General features: G+C 41.2%; 1 protein-coding gene and 1 long non-coding RNA gene across 2 annotated transcripts; both read left to right on the top strand.

Annotated features, from left to right (window-relative positions):
* The first annotated feature begins 6,537 nt into the window (after window positions 1-6,537).
* dlk1 (delta like non-canonical Notch ligand 1) lies at window positions 6,538-14,375 on the top strand. The gene is made up of 6 exons (XM_086128215.1): window positions 6,538-6,677; window positions 6,954-7,032; window positions 7,143-7,200; window positions 7,448-7,578; window positions 7,945-8,086; window positions 11,835-14,375. The coding sequence occupies exons 2-6, from the start codon at window positions 6,981-6,983 to the stop codon at window positions 12,619-12,621; spliced, it is 1,170 nt and encodes a 389-aa protein (XP_085984341.1). The 5' UTR covers window positions 6,538-6,677; window positions 6,954-6,980; the 3' UTR covers window positions 12,622-14,375.
* Window positions 14,376-17,222: 2,847 nt separating this feature from the next.
* On the top strand, window positions 17,223-20,994 carry LOC147196379 (uncharacterized). The gene is made up of 4 exons (XR_015102721.1): window positions 17,223-17,300; window positions 17,879-17,961; window positions 19,235-19,336; window positions 19,553-20,994. It is a non-coding gene; the product is annotated as an uncharacterized LOC147196379 (long non-coding RNA).
* The last annotated feature ends 1,424 nt before the right edge of the window (window positions 20,995-22,418 follow it).

The following is a 22,418-nucleotide window of genomic DNA, read 5'->3' as shown; positions in this document are numbered from 1 at the left end:
TGCAGTTGTACCTCCATTACGTTAGGGGGCAGTGGCGCTCTCATTGGCAGAGTTTGCGCAGGGAGCATTCTCGGGGAGGAAATATGACGAGGCGTATGTAGAGCTTGCCTTCAATGTGCCTGCGGTGGCAGATGAGGGAAGATCGAGTGTTTACTTTGTCGAAAAAAGGCGTCACTTAAAGACATTACACCCCAATCACGCTGATAAGCTGCTTGAGTTTTTTTCAGCGAAAACGTGCCGAATATTGCCAACAATCATGCCGCTTTGTGACTGCTACTTCAGTAAACTAAAATACAGGTCCCGGCTACACATTGAGCAGGCGAATCGTATGGTTTGACATGGTCAGTCCAAAAATATATCTTGTTAAATTGAGGATTTAATGTTATTTTTGAATTTCAGATGCCTTTTAAATATTTTCTGTTCCAGTAACTAAAGCTATTCTTTGTTGTAAGTTGGTCCATATTTCTTTTTTTTTAATTCTTGGACACGTTAATAAGGATACAGTGTTATGCAAAGGTGTACTTATAACAATTTTATAGACAAATGATACTATTTATAGCCGTGCGGGGGGGGATGTTTTCCTCTTCCTTGGGGGGGCATGACAGTGTGTAAGGCCAAAAAAAAAGACACACGAGTCTGCAGTAAACAATCCAGTATTATCTCCTGAGAGCATATGGGAAAATGTTGAAAAGTTGTAAACTATAACTCGCAGTGTCAACAATACGAAAATGCGAGTGGTTATTTGGGATGGAAGGGATCCAGCCGCACACACAATGCACACCCACTTTCTGGCGTGTTAGTTGTGGTGTTTATTTCTCCACTGCTTGGGAATCACAAACCACACAAGCGTCCCTCTTCTATGTCTCAACCACATAACCCCCCCCCCCCCCCACCCCACCCCTCGGCAGTAATTTGTTTTTGGTTCTTCGATGATTCTGCACAAAGCTTTAGCCGAGGCTGTTTTTTTAGGGTAATGTTGCCATGCCAACCACACACTCATACAACCAAGTGTCAGAAATGAATTCTGAATGTGAATGCTAAAAGACATCAGACACATTCTCGTGCACTTGCTTTACTGCCTCGGCGTCTGTCGTCACAAAAACCCCGTTCAAGTGGAAATTATTGAAATGAATTGCGACTATAACCACACAACTGAAAAATGAATGCGTGTGAAAAATGTTTCTAATGCACGTAATGTATTCCCCACTCGTCTACTTCAAAACAAACTCTTCAGCTTGGAACACCAAAGTCTCTGACCTTGCACTACCTTAAAGGGGTGCTCATCCCCAAATAAACTTTTTTTTTTGCTGCGAAACTGTACAAACGGTTGTCGACGAATGCTGTCGACATGTCCTTGTCATTATTTTGACATTTTAGTGCACATTTGTTGAAATCTTGAATTTGGGGCAAAAAACAAACAAACAAACAAAAACAAAACAAACATTTTTCTGGCGCGTAAATTGGACAAGCAGAGAATTCGAATATCATATAACTGCGGAGTACAGTATATACTAGTTTGGGAAACTTCACCATTCACAATAATCTCATGTAGTTTTTTTTTAACTTTTAAATCCAATTAAAATATTAAAGCTTTATCTATCTTCCTTTTTGTAATTGGATGGGCGGACAGAAAGAAAGAATGATTCATACTATGGATTGCTGGATATCTGGTAGCTAGCTCAATAGCTAGCTAACTAGCTAGCTCATGAGCTAGCTAGTGAGGTCGATAGATAGATAGACAGACAGACATTGGTTTGCTCAGCCAGGTTTTTTTTTTAATTACTTCAACACAGAGACTCAGGGTTTTCTTCTTCTCTTGACACCCGAAACAAGTCATCAGTTGCCGTGACCAAGAGTCTTGCGGTGACTAAGTGTGTCATTTTCACTGCCAGATAATGTGGAAGTGACATTCTATTCTGCCTTAATTTCCTCGACAATATCTTTTCTGCATTGCCTTGTAAACGCTGAAGTGAATGTGGCGTGGGTTGGAATCATTTTTCTACTTTGACTGTTGCCTCACAATTGCTCCTCTTTTTTTGTTCGCAGCAGTGTTCCCCGAGTTGCCGTCAGTCGAGTCCATCTGCTTTCAGCATCTCCACCCTGACAAGCGCCGTTGCCATGGAGAGGACGGCCTCACGACCTCGGCTAATTAAATGTAGGTAACATTTCACAGATGGTAAATGGCGCACGGAGTCATTCAGATTCCTCCACATGAAGCCACTTGCATAATTTGGGCCTTCCAACATCTGGCCCTGTGGATTTGTTGGGGCCATTAATGTTATGATGTGGATTGATGATTTTCGGCAGTGATTTGCAAAAGGACTTAAACACTCACATTTCGATCTTTTTTTTTTTTTTGTCTAATTAAATGTATTTTTAAAAAGGTAGTCGAAATAAAATGATCATATTTTATTCAATAATTATTCTTTTGAAAAGAATATATATTAAAATCCTGAGAAATTAGTGAATTATTAAATCTTGTGGACTTATTTTCACGTACATTATTTTATTATTTGTTTAGGTTTCTTTTTTCCATACATATAATTATCGTGTTCCCTCTCAGTTTCCTGAGTCATTTAGATGAAAAAATATAATTCATTCATTCGTTCATTTTCCGATCCGCTTATCCTCACAAAGGTCGCGGGGGGTGCTGGAGCCTATCCCAGCCATCTTTCAGGCAGTACGCGGGGACACCCTGAACCGGTTGCCAGCCGATCGCAGTGAAAAAATATAATAAAATAAATAATGATGCATATTTTTACATCCACGTTTAATCATGACAAAACTCAACCATTAATTTACGACTAGTGGAAAAGGTGAAACCAATTGAGAGCTTCTATAATACAGCACGCAGTGATGCATTGTTCTATTAAAAAAAAAATGTGTATAAGCCGTATGCGTAGTGTGTCCTCAGACACTTAAAAGCAACTTTTTGATGAATTGCAACATTTCTCTGCTTTGCACAACGTTGGTGTAAGAGCAGCGCAAGACACACTCACGACGTGCTGCAGGCCTGGAATAAAATCTTTCTTTTTTTTTTTTTAAAATGGCCTTTTCTTGTTGCAACGTACACAAGGCGTTTCATGATGCAAACTCACAGTGAAGGACAGTCGCGGTTGAAAGCAACAACACAACAATGTGGAACATTTCATAGGAGACATTGTGCTGTGCCTGCAAAGTTCCCAATGAATGGCCGTGAGGAAAATGCATTGAAAATGGCAGTGAAGTGGAGCTCTGGTAGCAACACCAGCGTGACCCTTGGTTCACACCACAATAACGAGGAGTCTTTATTTCATACAAAAAAAAAAAGATTATGATCACTTTTTATAATATACAGGCGAGTGGAATCCTCATATAAAGCCAATATGCTGTTTTTGCGCATGTGCAAGACGGTGTCCCGTGTTGAATTCGCAAACAGAGCGGGTGCCCACATTGTAATGGAACGATGTGCAGTGCGGCTGCCCTGGCTGTATTTGTTGACAGGCGAGGGATTTGTTTAATCATATCCCAGCCTGCTTCTCCCCCTACCCGTGCACGTGTTGAGAATTTCAATGACATTTCCGACTCAATCCCAGTTTTGACTATGCTTTAAATAACTCATCGACGCTGGTAATCACATCGGAGTCTGTCTCTGCATGCAATTTGTTTTATTTGATATCTTCTCAGTTGCACAGCTAACCTTTAGGAAGATTAGAAGTGAGAATCGTTTCAGCCTGCCAAAGTACAAATATCCACCCACTCCCCAACTCATGCGCTTTCCAACGACAGGGAGATTTAACATTTAGATGGTGTTTTGGATATTGTTTCTACATTACTAAGCTGCTAGAAAACATTAAGAGTTGTCTTTGTTGTTTCTTCCTGGCGAGAAAGAGTTGCACAGTGCAGACACAGCACAGAATGCATTTGATAAGGTCTGATCAATTGTATACAGAGCATGCAATAACTGAGCAATGAATCACATGCTGCTTCAGCGAGACAAAAGACGTTAACCGATAATATTTAGCAGCCTGTTTTGGTCCATTTCCGTCATGGCTTGCCATTAACCTGATTTAGAATCTCTGACACACACACAAAAAAAGGTTAGCTTCCTATTTGAGTCCTCAGTCTTTTTTCTTTACTTCAATAAAAGCAAGTATATCATAGCAGAGGCCTTTACTGTCTCAGTTCTCAGTGTCTATGAGAGCACGATTTAATAACATGAGAAAAAAAAAAGGCAATTATTTGAAGTGTCCCTCTGGCCCACTGGTTTCTTTCTTTATAATTTGTTTTAGATTAAAATCACAAGTGACACCTTCATTCAACTTTGTGCAAGTTTTGTTTTAGTTTTTTGTTTTTGCAATTTGTGTTGCCTTTCAGAGAATAATGTCCTTTCGCCAAGTAAGCACCCTTTTGATTTGGAATAGCCTAGATAGCAGAGGCGTTTGTCTGTCTTAGTTCCCTGCCTACCTTCATGAATGAGAGCAAGATTTAACTACATAAGAACAATATGTGTGGTGTCCCTCTAGGTAGTGTCCTAGGGCCTCTTTTGTTTTTAATTCATTCAAGAGTCACCATAATATTTGACCTCTGTATTTAAATCAGTGCTTTCTTGCAATTGCCCTTCGGAAATGGCGTCATCCCAAATGCCCCATGAATTTAGGTCTGACTGATCACCATACAGTCTTGAATATTTTAGTCTTCAAAATCTTCCCATCCTGACTTACGCAAGGCTGCGATACGCGTCCGTAATATCAGAATCACCACAGCATCGAGTCGATACAAAGATAGATCAAATGAGATAAATGCCAGATTAGAGCCGGTCTGGTGAAAAAAAATAAACCGATGGACAACTCCTTCACGTTAATAAAGCAGGCATTGGAGCCTGAGAAAAGGGAGACTGTCATCTACCAGGCACCTCCTGCAGGCAACGTTTGTCATGTAATTTTCAGGCCCGCTTTCCCTGGAGGATGGACGATAAACGCACCAAACAAATAGAAGTGAGGGAATGCATCAAATCTCAGGTTATCCCTCTCTGCTGCAATCCTGTCTGACTCGAGAAAGGCAAAAGCCGTTTGATCCTTGGGATTTTCTCTTCCTCCCTTCACAGGCAATTTGATTGGGAGGAAATATATATATATATATATATATATATATATATATATATATATATATTTGCTGCCATTTGCATTCATATGAGAGTCCCCGCTTGCACTGTATGAGTCTAGACTGTGAGGGCCACACACCTGGTGGAAGCTCAAATGTTTAATTTCGCAAAACATTCCCCTCTCTCCATTGTAAACAACAAGGAAGAAAAATATACCTCAAAATCTGCTCTAGGATTGATACTTGTGTTGCTGATGACTCATTCCTCAAAGATGAGTGAATGATATTCGTCATCACAATTAACATAACATTCTCGGGGGAAAACACCACCGCCCTTGGCAGGCTTTAGGCTGCGGACAGCAATAACTGGACTAAAAATAGAGACGGACATTATGATGTATGGCAGATGGGTGCTGCATGCGCAGGCTATTACAATTCATACATTACACGATAAGGAAAAAGTGATCGTTTCTGTCTTTTTGGTGATTTGGCGAAGTCACAGAATTAATTTGTCTTGTGCTTGGAGTTTTGCAAAATGTGTTCATTTTTAAAAAGGATTTACAAATGTATTCTTTTAGCTTTTACCACGTGTTTTCGACTTGTCGTTTCTTCTTGTTGGTTTTGTGACATTAAAGCATCACGACTGATCATAGCAATCACCAGATACACATGCTGTTCCATTCCAATCCTTCAGGTGGCGCCCCAAGCTAGCTGGGTAATTAATATCCCCGCAGTGTTCCTGTTCCTGTGACTCTGAGGGTCTGAATTTTTTATTTATTTTTTTGGGGGGTGGGGGGGTTACCAGCTCTGTTGCTTTTTGTGTACCATTGTCATTTTTGGAGTAATATTGTTCGAATGTCCGATTTCCTGTTCCTGCTCACTGTCTGTTTTTGGAACAATGTCCCATTGCTTTAGCTCATGGTTCTGTTCACTCGCTGTTTCCCTCAAATTATCTCTTCAAATCAAATTCTAGTGTGGCTTGCATATGCTTATTATTTCAGAGATAATAGAGTCATTTGAAGTCTGCCCAGAAACAAGTGACCAAAAAATGACATGTTCAGTATTATGTTCCCGTGCTCTGCTAGAATTTAGGTCATTGATAGAGGTTAAATTGTAGCCCTGTCGCTGTAATTTATAAATTTGAATTAAACAGCACACCAGGCAGTAAGAGATAACCTTCACCTTGCAGTTTTCCTGATGCTGCTTTTATTTATTTTCATACAAAATCATCACTGGGGAGTCTCATTACCTTGGCAGTCGCAGGCATCACAGCGGTGGCACTTGATTGCACCTCAGCCCTTAGGGAGAGGTGGCGGAGGGTTGGTGGTTGGGGGGGTATCACGCTGCCGTTACGCACATTCTCCCCTTTATGGGGTAGGAGGAGCTTGTTGCATCGGGATGCTGCTCGATGCAGCAGTCCCGTCAAAACCATCCGTGTCCTCCCTCCACCCCCCTGCCCCCCTCCCTACCTCTCCATCTCGAGCAGCTCTGTTATCACTTTCATCTACGCGTCCTGGCTCTTGGCTCTCCCAGCCCTGACACATGCCTCAAATATGAGTCGCATCACCCGGAGACTACGCGCCGTTGCTTCATAGGTAAGATCATTAGTGTATAAATGACTCAAAGGATTTTGATGGTAAAAGTGAAGCTTTAGGAAGTGGCTTATTCCTCTGTCTGTGATGGCTACGCGGGTGCTTTTTGCATGCAGACGCATTCAGGTGTGCCACCGGAATTCAAAAAGACACGATGACAAAAAGCGTGCCTTCACTGTTCGGTGAACTTTTTAGATGTCTTCAATTTGTCAACTTTTAACAACAGTGATCCATTTTGCTTTTGGAAACTGTTTATGTATTTGTATTTCGTATTTGTAGGAATTTGGTTCCGGACTGACCATCGCAATGCATCTCACGACCGCGCTCTTGTTTGTAGCCGTAACAGGCGTCGCCGGAGGTAATTCGATTCGACCTAAGTTACATTGTCAACTCGAGGAGCTTTTGTATTCTTATTGTGTCTTATGACAGCATGAATAAAACAACGCATCTCTCGTTTCCTCTCATGAGGTTGGGGATGCAGCTGCAACGCAGAGAATGGCTTTTGTGAGAAGACCGGAAAGTGCAGGTAGTGATGCTTGCGATAAAAAAAACAACCAAAAAAACCCCCTCATATCCTGTGTTTTTAATGCATCCTCTGGAGTGCCGTTTGATTGCTTCTCTTCCATCAACTGCCAAATCGCCCCTTTGTTTGCACAAACAATGGATTTTCTGTCTCTAATCAAAGCCTCATCTCACCACGCTGGCATTATGGGGACATGGGCGGCGTGGGTGTATTAATAGTTCAGGATTGTTCCCTTTTTTTTTTCTCGCAGGTGCAAACCAGGCTGGCAAGGAGTCCATTGCGAGCGTTGCATCCCCTTCCCGGGCTGCCTGCATGGCTCCTGCGAGAAAGCGTGGCAGTGTGTGTGTCAGCAGGGCTGGGTGGGCAGCCTCTGTGACCAAGGTGAGACCCCATTAAGTGTCACACACACAGCAGCAGACGAGCCTGGGGCTTCAGGTGAGTCACTGAGCCCCAGGGAACATGTGAAATATCCTGGGATTTATTTTTAGAGGGGGTGCGAGGGGGTGAAGGTTGCTGAAGGTGACCTTGGTCGTGAAACAAGATACTTGAGAACACATTCCCCATCATAGGGTATGTGATTTGGGAGTTACGGCAGAGAGTGTCGCAGCAGTGGAGTGGAAATAAAGGACACGAGGAGAAATGTTGCCAAGCATTCGGAATGAGAGTGAGGGAGAATGAATAAATGGAATAAAAGAAGGAAAGAGACAGATACAAAGAGAATGCTTTTTTTTGTGCGTGTCATTGCAGATATTCGCCTGTGCTCATCACAGCCTTGTTCTGGGAATGCCACCTGCATAGAGACCGGAGAGGGGGGATACTTGTGCGTCTGTCCCCAAGGTTTCACCGGACCAACCTGTCAGTTGAAGAGGAACATCTGTCTCATTGATGGGTACGAGAATTGATTTCACCCCCCCCCCCCCCCAAGTTTAATTTTTAACTTTGGAGCCCAAACTGCTGCCATTATGACTGTACAGGAATTTCTTTTTAAGTAAACATATAACATTCTCAAGTGTGACCAGAAGTTTACTGTTCCATAAATTAAAAGACACACACATCACACTTCTTCTTGTGCTGCCCAACAAGTACAATATAAATTCAACCACAATCGTTCCATTTTCTATCATGCGTCTCCTCGTTATTGTCACATTTAAACTGCAGCCTAACGCAGTTGACGTGAGGCGTAAAGCAAAAAATTAAATGACGAGCACACGGCAGCTTGCCAGTTGCTAATGTAGCAAGTAAGCTGTGCTCACGCCCACAGTGGCGCAAACGGCCATCTCCAACAGCTTGCATCTACCAAACTACGACAAGAAAGAAAACTCTACCCACGCGCTCTGCTCTACATTGCGCTGGGCATAAAAAGCGGGCTCTGAGTGTTTTGGTAACACCCCACTATAAATAAGATGCTTTTGTGGGGTAACAAGGTAATGAACAGGTCAGGGTCAGATGCCCCTCTGAAAAGAAATAACACTCCTCAGTCATCAACATCTCAGCTCTGACTATCGTGACTCACCAAAGCGAGATAAAAGTACTTGGAGACCACTGGAATCTTCCTGCTCAAAAGCAAAACACACACACACACACACAAAGTTAATCCTGTGATGCGGGCTGAAATCAGATCTACCGGAGTTTATTTTTCCCCCAGATATTTTTACAGAATTCAAAATTTGACCCACGTTGAGATTACCACTGTACATGGTGAAATGAAATATTTGTCAGGCGTACAGCGTCCATTTGAACTCCCACTCAAGAAACCAAATATGGTTCTTGATTAAGGGCTATTGTTGTTCCCATACAACTCCAACTTGATTCGGTCCACTGATTCCTTCAGTTCACCAAGTGTCTCAAGGATGATGATCCTGAATCAACATGTCAGTCGACCCGAGAGAGCGAGAGCTCAAATTGGAATTTTACAACAGAGTGCTTTGCCAAGCGTCTTTTGTCCTCTGAAGGCGACCATACTCCTAGATTAAGACACAAATGGACCTCAGCATCACAATAAGTGACGATTTAAAGGGGACATGTGCCAGGAAGTTGAATTTTTAATTGCTTGTATACCAATAGTTGCCTCTCTTGAGTGCCAGCTTGCCCATCAAGTGTGACATTACATGACCAATTAATTTGATGTGAGCAGCTCACGTCAGAAAATAGTTTTGGCAACACCTCGCAGGCACCTCTACCCCCCCTCTGCCAAAACCCCTACCCCCACTCCCGCCCCTCTCAGATTAAAACATGGCTGTTTAGAGAGGGTTATTGTGATGGCTGTTTCTTTCAGGTTGAGGTATAATTTCTCTGTATTGAAGAGTTTAAAGACAGTATTAGAATAAAAATACTGTAATTATTAAGCCTGCTGAGAGTATTTTTGCTCTCCACAAACCTTGACACATAAATGAGATGGCAAATCTGAGCACTCTTCAAAATGCCGCGTGTCTGTCTGATAGCCCTCCCGTGAGACCCCCTCCCCCCCAATCCAATATCATTCACTTGCATGTCAGAGATTTGACAGTGCTGGTATAGGCTGAATCTTGTTATACTAAAAATTAGATGCAATGACCTTCACTTGGCATTCACAGCGCTTTGTCTCCCTTTAAACATCTTATTCCGAATTCAATGACCCCATCACAAACACAATTGCAATGCGTAGAGAAGACACAGTATTACAGTCACACTTGCATATTTAGTTTAACTCATCACTTTTTATTATTTATAATTTTATCTGTGGTTTTATTGCTCTTTTTTGATTGTAAAGTCTCCTTGGGTATTTTGAAAGGCGCTTATAAATAAAATGTATTCTTCTTATTATTATTCACACGCAGACAGCAACGCCCCCAGGGCAGAGGACGTGACTCATTGATTCTGCTCCAACATTAAATGTTTTATAAGTGTGGCCGCTCTATAATGGCTCCAGAGTCGTGAATATGTAATTTCCTCTGGTTTTTATTTCAGGTAATGTAATTGTAACCTGTCTCCAGGTAGATTAGTTACTGTGAAACTAATTTATGTGGATTTTCTGCACAAATATCGAGGTAGCTTATTATTTTAAGTGAGATGGACTGACTACATTGTGAAATTGAAAAGGTTCCAGGACAGGGCCCCTAAGGGACCTCATAAAACTCTTTTTTGATTGTAAAGTCTCCTTGGGTATTTTGAAAGGCGCTTATAAATAAAATGTATTCTTCTTATTATTATTCACACGCAGACAGCAATTTCCCCAGTGTGGGACTAATAAAGGATATCTTATCTTATCTTATCTTATCTTATCTTATCTTATCTTAAATCAACCCTCTGTTTATAAACGCAGCCTATGACCAAAGAGTAAGGTTTGATACTGTCAAAAAAAAAAGTCATGCATTGAAGGAAGTTAATCCACCAGTATGAAATGTGCAAAAAAGATGCAAGATATTCAAGTCAACTCTTAAACCAAAACAACACAAGAAATTACTGTTTTTAACAAGTCAAGAATATTGTAGACAGACTGACAGGCAAGGCTTATAAAGTGAACCTCCGGATGTGACAAATTGAACAAGGTTCTCACCTTGACAGAAATCAAGAGTGAAGAACGATCGGATGAGAACTGAGGCAGGAGAGAGGTGACAAGAACCTCTGGCTTCTGCTACTTTGGAGTTATTTTTAGCTGGATTCAAAATCAATAGATTCTTTCTACCTATCCGTCTGTCTGTCCATCAATCCCTCCATCCACAGTATTGACTTATCCATCCAAACATCCGTCCGCCCACCCATCCAACATTTTTTCACCAAGTATGCTGAACCCCACAAGAAACTTGTAGATGGTAGTAGCTGTGAATCTAGTACTACATACCTGTATAGATTTTCGTGAGTGAAATAAACATACAAAAAAAAACAAACTGAAGAATAAGGGGCCCCAGAATACTACCCTGAGGACCTTCATTAACTTTCTCGTGATCTTTAAAAGCCATTTTCAAGAAAACAGATGAAGACAGTGGGAACAAGGACCGTTTGTGTCTGCTGACTAGGCTTCTTCGTATTCGATAATCAAAATCATGGCTCCCACATAAATATAGGACAAATATCTTTGACAGTTGATGGAAACTTCAATGTAAAGAAACCCAAAAGTTCATTTCAGACGTCACATAATGTGTTTTCAAAAATAAAGAATTCTCAAGAGAATAGAATGAGAACTAAAACAGGATGACAATAACATTTGGCTTCTGCTACTCTGTTATGGCGTCAGATATTCAAAATAAATCGGCTTCTCCATCAGATACATGGGAATAATCCTTCAAAGTTATTTTAAAAAGCCCATCACAAGAACCTATAAATACAGAAGTCATATATTATCTCAAAGAAAGAAAGCCTACCCTCTGGGGCATCATAAATTATTCATGCTCTTTTTATAAGTAAAATCTAGCTTTCATCTCAGCACCCAGAATTACAGAGAAATGAAACATATATTCAATATATGTGGTCTTCGTCTTAAAGGAAACAAATAAAAAGAAAGAAAATGGGCCCTAGGACATGACCCTGAGAGACATACAAACATTCACACTCACACTTGGTGGGAACCGAATCCACGCTCACAGACGAGTGAACCACTAAACTGTCGGTGCGCACCTTCATCAATCTGTGAGCATTATCTTCTCCATTCTGTCCTACAGCTCTCCTTGCCAGAATGGAGGCACTTGTACCAAAACGGGTGACGCCTTGGAATCTTCCTGTTTATGCCCCTCTGGATTTTCTGGAAACCACTGCGAGATCACTCCTGACATCTGTCATTCCAACCCGTGTCTAAATGGCGGCAACTGCACAGACCACGGCGCGACCTTCGCATGCTCCTGCCCAGCAGGCTTCGTCGGTTTGACTTGTAACGACACCGGCTTCTCTCCGTGCGCCGCCGCACCCTGCGCCAACGGGGCCACGTGTGTCAGCCACCCTGATGGAAACTTCCGCTGCGTTTGCCCCAAATGGTTTTCGGGCCGGCTGTGTTCCGCGCAGCACCGGCCGAAAGCCAAGCCCAAGCAGGCTGCCGCCAAGCCCGCCGACCACAGGGTGTTCTCGCTGACCCCGCAGCACTACTCGCTTCCTGCCCACGCCTTCCACAAGCTTCTCCAACCGCCCGAGAGGGATCTGCTCAAGATCACGCTGAAAGAGACGGTGCACCACTCCCCCGGCGTGCTGTCCAGCCACGGTCAGCTGGTGTGTTTCGGCATGCTAGCCCTGCTCACCTGCCTGGTCATTCTGGCCACCACGGGCATCGTGCTGTTCGGCCGCTGTGAGGCGTGGCTGGTCAACGCCAAATACAGCAAGCTCGTGCGGCAGCAGCGCGAGCACCTGCTGAAGGAGGTGGGCGGGGCGAGCCACGAGGACACAGAACACTCGGTGAACATCATCCTGCCGGAGAAGATCAGACTGAACAGCTTTGGGAAGCACTATACCTCCATCTGACCTCTGGAAGGTGTTTAAAGCGAATGTATAGCAGAGGTGGACCTTGTCGATATACATTTGAATGTACATTCCAGCACAAACATGGCACTTGATTGTAAGTACTTTAATGCAGGGGTTCTCAAACCTCTTGGGTCCACATTTCTCCAAGGACTCCCTCATAACACCAATTAAACATAAGGACAATGTGCACCCCTGAATATCTCAGGAATGATTTCTATTTTAAGTGTTTCAACCTACATGACCGGTTTAAAAGAAAGGAACTTAATCCAATTGAAATAATTGCAAGATTTATCCATCATCCGCCGACATGCACTGCTTCCACTAACAACAGGACGTGACCAGAAAGGAGCCGTAAAGTACGGTATAATCAGTGTTGCAAACATGGCAGGTTGGTCGCGATATTCACCACTTTTCCAATCGCCCAACGTCAAATCTGGCCCGCCACATCATTTCATGTGGCCCGTCAAAGCAAATCAACCAAGTCAACTTTCATGATGCTTGCCAAAATCCGTACCAAAATGTCAAATTTGCAAATGTGATAAAGAACAGAGATGTAACAGAGATATTGTAAGCATTTTCTTGTTACCCAAACCTCTCATTACAGTAACTTAGACAATAATTGATTATTCTTGATTTCTTTATTTGGTTTCACAGTCCGAATGGCCCTCCGAGGGAAACACGACCTACATTGTGGCCCGTGACAAAAATGAGTTTGACATTCCTGCTCTCATGGCTATTCTTGGAAAAAACGCAACTCCTAAATTGCATTCCCACGATGAAACTGATGTTTTTTGTAATCAAAGCAAATGCACTGATTTATCCACTTATTGGAAACTTTTGATTGACCCAAAGCAAAGCTAAAGCTAAACGACGCGCCATCATTTATTTCAATGAAATTTACGGAGCCCCAAGTTACGGCTCTCGGAGCCCTGGGTGTCTGAGGCCCCCGGTTTGAGAACCACTGATGTAATGTGCGACAGTATATGAAATATGGCATGTACTAAACAGCAAGGTGTTGTGTGTCATTAGTTCAATATATGCAAACATGTTATGACCACATAGAACATGGTGCATTTTCTATGCTGATTAATGCAAAAACTGCAAGCAAAACATTTGGTACACCTGCACAGTCTAATAAGTCTAATATAAGGGCAGTATGGGAAAAAAAACATGCTTTCCAACTACAACTGCTTTGCCTCCAGTGCAAATGAACTAACAACCACAAGCCAAAATCAATTTCCACATCAGGAGTTTTGACCAGATTCACACAAAAATCTCTTGCTAAGCATGTGTGCTATTCTTCCAGATAGGTGGGTGGAAAACGGGATGTGTCGTTTTGCCCAAACAAATCAACGATTCAAAACAAGACCTCTCACTATGGGGTAATAATGCTCAGTTTTCGACTGACACGATTGTCTTGTATGAGGGTCATTGAAGACTAAATTGTCCTTAGGTGTACTGTAAGTCGAAACGGATGTTTGTCTCTATGTTTCCTGCGATTTGTAGGCAACCAGTACGGGATGTTCCGCACCCGTCGCCTGGAGGCAGCCGGGATAGGCTCCAGCACATCGGCCTCATGGGGAGAAGCGGTATAGAAATTGGATGGATGGATGGACATAATTACAAAGTAGAAAATTAGAAAAACTATGTTCCCACCCCAGAATCTTTGATTTTGAAACAAGCTAGTTTGACTCATTGCATCATAAAAATGTATATATAATTATAATAATGAATGAATTTCAAACGAGGCTTTACACGATCAGCATTTTGAGAGTCGATCAGTGAAACCCCCCCCCCCACAATACTTGATCAGTGATTTACGAAGATGGAGGAATATATCTATTTAAACAATTTGTATATTTACTCTCCAGTCGACGCCCGCCATAGCGAAAATGCATTTTAAACATTGAGAATAATTTCTTTGATTTTTAACTTTACTTTAGAGCAGGTCAATTTGACTCGCAACATAACAGGAGGGTTAACGTTGTTTGTTTTGTGAAGCAGTTTTTCTTTTTTCACCGGGTATCGGCTCTCGTGAGATTGTGCAAGCACTCTTTACTGAATTGTGGCTTTACGTAAGGATCACCAACAGCCCACCATCCTGTTTTAGACATAGTTCAGAAATGATGGGACATTGTGATTTCCTGAGATGGTTGTAGGAGTGCTCATGTAAAAATTGAAACACTTGACGAGATTTACAGACTAAATCCAGAATGTATATTTATCCGTTTCTTACCTTGTTAGAGAGTTGTTGACCATTATTGTGAGAAATCATTAACACGATCAGTGTTTCACATTAAAATTATTAATTACTCATATTGATAGTGTATAATTATTTCAGAAAAAATGTGTTATTTCAGAAGTGTGTATTAGATTGGTAGGCCTGAGCAATGATCTGGACACAAGCAGTTTCCAAAAGTTTAGTTGACCCCTTGTTGTGCGTGGATTCAATTTCAAATGAAGGAAGTGCTTATTAGAAACATAAAGAATCATTTTCATGGAAAAAATAATAATTGGCGAATACCACTGAATGATTGCAACTTCCCCTCTGTGGACATTTCTTGTTATGTTTTTTTTTCTGATTGTCCGTTTCGATTGTGAATGAAAATTGCAACGTCTAACCGTCTTACTCTTTATCCTTCCCGTCAGTTACTGATCAGTCTGGACCACATTTGAAGTTTCTCTCCAAACTTACTTACCGCTTAGTGACAGCTCTACTGAGCTCCAAAATGAAGGTTGGATCAAAGCCGCACACCATCTTCCTCTAGGCAGCCACCCGCTCCTCCTGATACAAGGGGGGAAAAAATGATTTGTGACTTGTAAATGTGCTGATGCTGTGTGTCACTTTGTGATAGAATCACCTGTGTGCAGCACACTGCATGGAAAAAAAAATCCAATTTATGAGCTAGTGACAAATAAATGTGTTTGTGGTTGTATACACAGGCAGAGTCATATGTTTTCAAAACAGTTCCCTCTCGTAATGTGCGCTGTTTTAGAAACGCGACTGCATTAAATGAAGGACGATATTAGTGAGTGACGTGTATAAGTAATTGACACTTAAGTGGGCATTGTGCAAATAATTTAAAGCTTTTAAATTAAATGGTGATGATGTGCAAAGAAAAGGGGCAACATATAGAAATAAAGATGTATTGTGTTGTATAAAAATGTAACAGGTGAAATTGGGACACATTTGTATAAAGAAGAAAACAAATGTAGGATGATAACTTATCAACAGCTGGTATGCTATTCTATAAATTAATTGTTTCTAATAAACAGGATTTTTTTTCATTTTAAGTTTCCTTTTGAGCAAAATATTAAAAAAAACAATACAACGATTTAGTACACATCCAGCCATGCTTAGAACATTTATACTGATCCATAATTAATCTTAATACGGTGGGCTCTATTCAATGTTCTGCTTTTACTGCAACTATAAGGTTCTTATAATCTTAAAATCTGTATTTGCTGTTGTGCTTTTTGTCTGAGAATATTTTTACTGGCTGTACGTCGTCTTTAATAAAAATGCATTTGAGAACAAACAAAAAAGTGTCCATCAGCGCTTGATGTAATTGAAATCTCGACCTCAGGTTTTTACGCCACCTACTATCTATCACCTTGTTGCACTTTATCTCGTTGCACCTTTCAAGCTTTTTAACAAGATTATGTCTACAAATCACATTCGGTTGAGCATCTAGATGAGATGTCAAATCAATTTCAAGAGAGCTAATTCGCAAAACAAACATTATTTAATAAGTATTGATTACTCTACTGCTCTCCACGCGTGGTTGGCACACTGATGGGGAGAAAATTCGAAAAGTCAAGTTCCGGTCTTTGTTTCCCTCTAGTGGACAAATTGTCACAACATACGTGATAAAAAAAATACATGTACTGGAAAGCATTCGTGATGGGATTTTCGGCTCTTTTCGGTGATCCGGTTCATTCTCTTTTTGGCTCTCAAACGGCTCTTTTAACTTTAGCTTTTCTTTTAAATATTTATGACAAATTTAGCATACATTTTGATAAATGGCTTGGTGAACTAAATATTGCACTCTACTGACTGCAAATAGCAACAATTATCAAGCCAAGAAATGGCTTTTTACTAATTTTATTGAACATTAAAAAGGCTCCAAACAATAAACAAGCAATAAAATTAAACTTCAACTAACAACAATCAAACATGCTGCATCATAACAAAAATAGTGAGGATTAACTGCAACAGCAGCAGTGAACAAAACAAACATAAGCTTAAATTTGCAGTCAACAAAACTAAATACTTCAAATTGGAATACAGTGTACTTCAATTTGTCCAGTCTTTGAGAACACCATCTCTGACGGGACGGATTTTGCTACAATACACAATCTACTCTCCATTACTTTGATCAAACGGGCGTAGACGGAAGCTCGGTATTTCCACGAGCTCAGTGGATCAGCTGCCCTTGAAATCTGTGGTTCTTCAAGACATGCCCTAATTTAGTGTTTAGTGTTTTTGCACGCTTGGCTAGTATTGTAAATTAGATTCAGATTGCTTGCCAAACGCCTTTGTGGTTTCCCGGACAGTAGGGGGCGATATGAACTAAAGACATCCATTCACCAAGAAGAAGAAGAAGTACAAGCACAAGAACGGTACCACATCCGGTTCAATGAGCAAGATTTCCCGCTGTCCACAAGCTCTGTTCTCAGTGAGTAATTTTAACATTTTAAACTGACTTCGCAGTTTATCTCTGAGTGTATTGGTGTAGACAATTGGGAAGCGTTATTACGACACGTTGCTCCTTTAATTTTGTTGTTGTGACTCAACGTAAAAAACAACGTCAGCAAAGGGGGGCAGTGAGCGAGCACACCACCGACGATAAGACCTCAGCTGTCAATCAAAAAGCAATCGCGAACAGCATTTGACTTGAATACTATTCTGTATGTTTTCCACACCAAAGCTGCTATCAGCAGTGGAAGTGTGATGGCTTCACATCGGGGGACGGATTTGTTTCAGAACTATTCCCACAAATGCACCCGTGACTTTGTTCATTTGTTTTTCGAAAGGAGGTTGCTCATTGTACTTTAGATGTGGGGAGAGAGCCGCGAGTGGATCGCTCAAACAGATGCTTTGCGAGTGCGGGCACGTTTGGAAATGGACGGGTTGAAAGTAAAAGTCTGCCACTTTACGAATAAAGAGTCAAATTAAAAAGAAAAAAAAAAGAAACAACTTTTTTTTATGGATTACATTGTGTGACTTTCCACTTTTGTTTTTCTGCCTGACCAGATTAGTCAGATTACTGGGCCAAAGGCGCAGCCGCCAGACTCGGAGGACATGCGTAAGGGACGCCAACCTACATTTGGACACGCGTGAGTACTGAGATGTGTGGTGTGCTTGAAGAGCTGATGTCTGATGTCACGTTGCACCACAAAGTGGAGGTGAGTGTGCCCGCCAGTCTTCTGCTTCGTGTACTGCACAACAGTGTCAACTCCACATAGACAACCCGAGCATCATCAAGCACTTCTGGAATATGTTTTTAAACCTTGAAGTGGACCAAGTTAGTTTAAAAATGTGTCTATGTATGCATATACTGTATATATGATATATACATAAATATGACTAACTTGGCCCACTTCAATGTCATTTAAAAACTTGACCAGAAGAGTGTGATCATGTTGTTGTGGAGTACACGGCAGTTAGTTTTTGTCTCAGTGAGAGAAGTCGGATGTGCTCATGTCCCCCTTGGTGTGTCATGAGATGTCAGTGACATCACGCATGAGGTGGTCAAGCACATGCTCCCATCTCAGGCCTGTCGTCAGTGTTTGTGTGCGTGCAACTTGAACTGGCCCACACAAAGATTGACTGGTCAAATGCTTTTATATTGTCATGTTCGCTTTTCTGTCCAATAAATTGCTCAACTTGAATTCAAGTCTTTGCTTTTCATGAACAAATCCATCCTCAACCTCCTTTTCGCCTTTTCAAAGACTGAAGTCTTGAGCTCAGACTTGCGCTTCAATCACATCAGACAGTCTTTTCACTGTTCCCGTGGGTCTCCACATGACTTGAAACTCCAGGAATCGAGCTTTTGGGTCATGTGAAACCCACGGGAACAGTCAAAAGACTGTCTGATGTGACCCAAGTGCAAGTCGGAGCTCAAGACTCAAGTGGGACTTTGAAAAAGTGCTGCAATGTCCGCCCCAAACCACACCCAATTTGACATCCACCAATCGCGGTGGGGCCTTCATTTGCATAACCATGCCCACTTTCCAAGTTCTGACCAATCAGATCACTCTAAATTTGCAGACACACGCCCCAAAAAGCTTGCCAATCAGAGAACGCCTAATTTGCATAACAACTCCCCCTTACCACCAATCACAGCATGTTATCGTCATGCTCCACCCACTTTCACAGCTATCAGCGAATCATCAGCCATCATTCCAGCCAGGCCGCACCCACTTTCCTGGATTTTTCTGCCTGGAAAAAGAAAATCCAGGGGGAAAAAAATTTTGGAAAGACATTTTTGAAAAAAGTTAAGAAAAAAACTGAAAATACTTTTGTTTTTTAAGTTAGATTGTGGTGATGTGTTTAAAAATGAAGATGAGTTGAAGTGTTCTTTGTAATCAAGGTTTATTTCTTTTGCAGAGTAGACAATCACAAAAGCAGAAGAAAAAGTTGCAAGTTGGATGGCAGTCTGCTTGGTGCAGGGCAGCGATGTGGTCAGCTCTTGAGAAGAACATGGGACAGGTGTGTTGACCTGAGAGGAAAGGCACCCGTGAGTTACACGAAAGTCAATTTCTTGTGCAGACAAAGATGTGTTGGGCATGAAACTTACCAGGGAGATAGACTCTGTGTTGGGTCTTTCGACAGCAGGAAGCCGATCATGTTTATTGCTGCCTGGGGGAGAAAAAAAAGTAGTCATGATGGTACATTGAACGAGTGTAAATGTCTCCTACTTTTCAGGCTGGCCCAAAGTTTGACTTCAGCACCTTGTGAATAACAGGAAGAAGAGCAAAAAGTGTTGCCTGCAGGTCTGTGCTTGTAGGTGGACTCTGGCGGTGAGCAGGTTACTCCCTCTCGTGGCACGGAGGACCCAAGAACAATCTTCCTTCAACTCTGAATAATGAAATGAGGCTTGTTGAAATGAGAATTTTTACCAGCTTGGTTCGCCTGATCACCACGCGAGGTCTTTTACCATTCGGCCATTCTGCTGCGAAAATTTCAAAATTTTTATATGTAGTCAAAGGCAGCCGACCACACGAGGTTTTGAAGTTGAAAAAAACGACCATGTATTGTAAGGCGTTTTTAGACGAAAATAACGACCATGTATAGGTAGTCGTTTTGAGCCCAAAAAAACGACCATGTATAGTGAGGCGTTTTTAGATGAAAAAAAACGACCATGTAAAGTAAGGCGTTTTTCGCCGAAAAAAACGACCATGGATTGTAAGGCGTTTTTATCCGAAAAAAACGACCAAATATTCTAAGGCGTTTTTAGCCGAAAAAAACGACCATGTTTAATAAGGCGTTTTTAGCCGAAAAAAACGACCATGTTTAATAAGGCGTTTTTCGCCGAAAAAAAACGACCATGAATAGTAAGGTGTTTTTAGCCGGAAAAAAAACGACCATGTATAGTAAGGCGTTTTAAGCCGAAAAAAACGACCATGTATTGTACGGCGTTTTTAGTAAGGCGTTTTTAGCCGAAAAAAACAACCATGTAGAGTAAGGCGTTTTAAGCCAGAAAAAAACGACCATGTATAGTAAGCGTTTTAAGCCGAAAAAAACGACCATGTATGGTAAGGCGTTTTTAGCCGAAAAAAACGACCATGTAAAGTAAGGCGTTTTTAGCCGAAGAAAACAAGGTTTTGAAGGTTAAAAAAACAATATAATTGGTGAGACGGTTGGCGTCTCTCGTGGGCCATGTGACGGCACTCCAACCTCACCCATAACCCATTGACCACGCCAGTATTTCCTACTGCCTGCCTTCAGAATGCCATCCTGAGATTAGGAGATAGATTTCAAACAAACAAATGTGCAATGTACTTTTATGATTCACATATATGCATTGCAGCTGATCCCGATGACTGTACAAAGGCACAAAACCTTAACAAGTAATTGGTCTTGAAAAATATAGTAATGCACTTTTAAGATTAAACGAGATTTATGAAGAAAGGAGTTTTTAAACCACAAGCATATGAATCTAAATGTAATCCCTGCCTACACCTGACAAACTCAGGAGAGTGCTATAATATGTGTAAAGAATAAATATTCACATGTCCTTGATAGCGTCTGCTGTGTTGGGTCTGTCTCAGTGACAGACTGAGGCTGCTGTTGTCTTCCTGATCAAAACAATGTGTCCCCCTAGCGGATTTTCCACGAATTGCACCTCATTAAAAATATTCATTCTGTGTCTTTTGTGCATTTTTTCACTTTAAATTATCCTGCGGGCCTGATCAAGCCTCCTTGCGGGCATGGTTCCGGCCGTATGTTATACACCCCTGATGTATATTAAGGCGTTTTTAGCCGAAAAAAAACCCGAACATGTATAGTACGGCGTTTTTAGCCGAAAAAAAAACGACCATGTATAGTAAGGCGTTTTGGGCCGAAAAAAACAACCATGTATAATAAGGCATTTTTAGCCGAAAAAAAAACGACCATGTATAGTAAGGCGTTTTTAGCCCAAAAAAACGACCATGTATAGTAAGGCGTTTTGGGCCGAAAAAAAACGACCATGTATAGTAAGGCATTTTTAGCCGAAAAAAAACGACCATGTATAATAAGGCATTTTTAGCCGAAAAAAAAACGACCATGTATAGTAAGGCGTTTTGGGCCGAAAAAAACAACCATGTATAGTAAGGCATTTTTAGCCGAAAAAAAAAACGACCATGTATCGTAAGGCGTTTTTAGCCCAAAAAAAAAAGACCATGTATAGTAAGGCGTTTTTAGCCGAAAAAAAACGACCATGTATAATAAGGCATTTTGGGCTGAGAAAAACGACCATGTATAGTAAGGCGTTTTGGGCCGAAAAAAACCGACCATGTATAGTAAGGCATTTTTAGCCGAAAAAAAACGACCATGTATAATAAGGCATTTTTAGCCGAAAAAAAAACGACCATGTATAGTAAGGCGTTTTGGGCCGAAAAAAACAACCATGTATAGTAAGGCATTTTTAGCCGAAAAAAAAAAGACCATGTATCGTAAGGCGTTTTTAGCCCAAAAAAAAAAGACCATGTATAGTAAGGCGTTTTTAGCCGAAAAAAAACGACCATGTATAATAAGGCATTTTGGGCTGAGAAAAACGACCATGTATAGTAAGGCGTTTTGGGCCGAAAAAAAACGACCATGTATAGTAAGGCATTTTTAGCCGAAAAAAAACGACCATGTATAATAAGGCATTTTTAGCCGAAAAAAAAACGACCATGTATAGTAAGGCGTTTTGGGCCGAAAAAAACAACCATGTATAGTAAGGCATTTTTAGCCGAAAAAAAAACGACCATGTATTGTAAGGCGTTTTTAGCCCAAAAAAAAAAAGACCATGTATAGTAAGGCATTTTTAGCCCCAAAAAAAAGACCATGTATCGTAAGGCGTTTTTAGCCCAAAAAAAAAAAAGACCATGTATAGTAAGGCGTTTTTAGCTGAAAAAAAAACGACCATGTATAGTAAGGCATTTTGGGCTGAGAAAAACGACCATGTATAGTAAGGCATTTTTAGCCGAAAAAAAAAACGACCATGTATCGTAAGGCGTTTTCAGCCGAAAAAAACCCGACCATGTATAGTAAGGCGTTTTTAGCCGAAAAAAAACGACCATGTATAGTAAGGCGTTTTTAGCCA

This window comes from Hippocampus guttulatus, chromosome 13 (assembly GCF_054856545.1).
Source record: "Hippocampus guttulatus isolate MCC_2025c chromosome 13, RoL_Hgut_1.0, whole genome shotgun sequence".
In the NCBI taxonomy this organism is placed as follows: domain Eukaryota; kingdom Metazoa; phylum Chordata; class Actinopteri; order Syngnathiformes; family Syngnathidae; genus Hippocampus; species Hippocampus guttulatus.
Note: the sequence above shows the minus strand (reverse complement) of the source record. Positions and strands in the feature narration are given on the sequence as shown.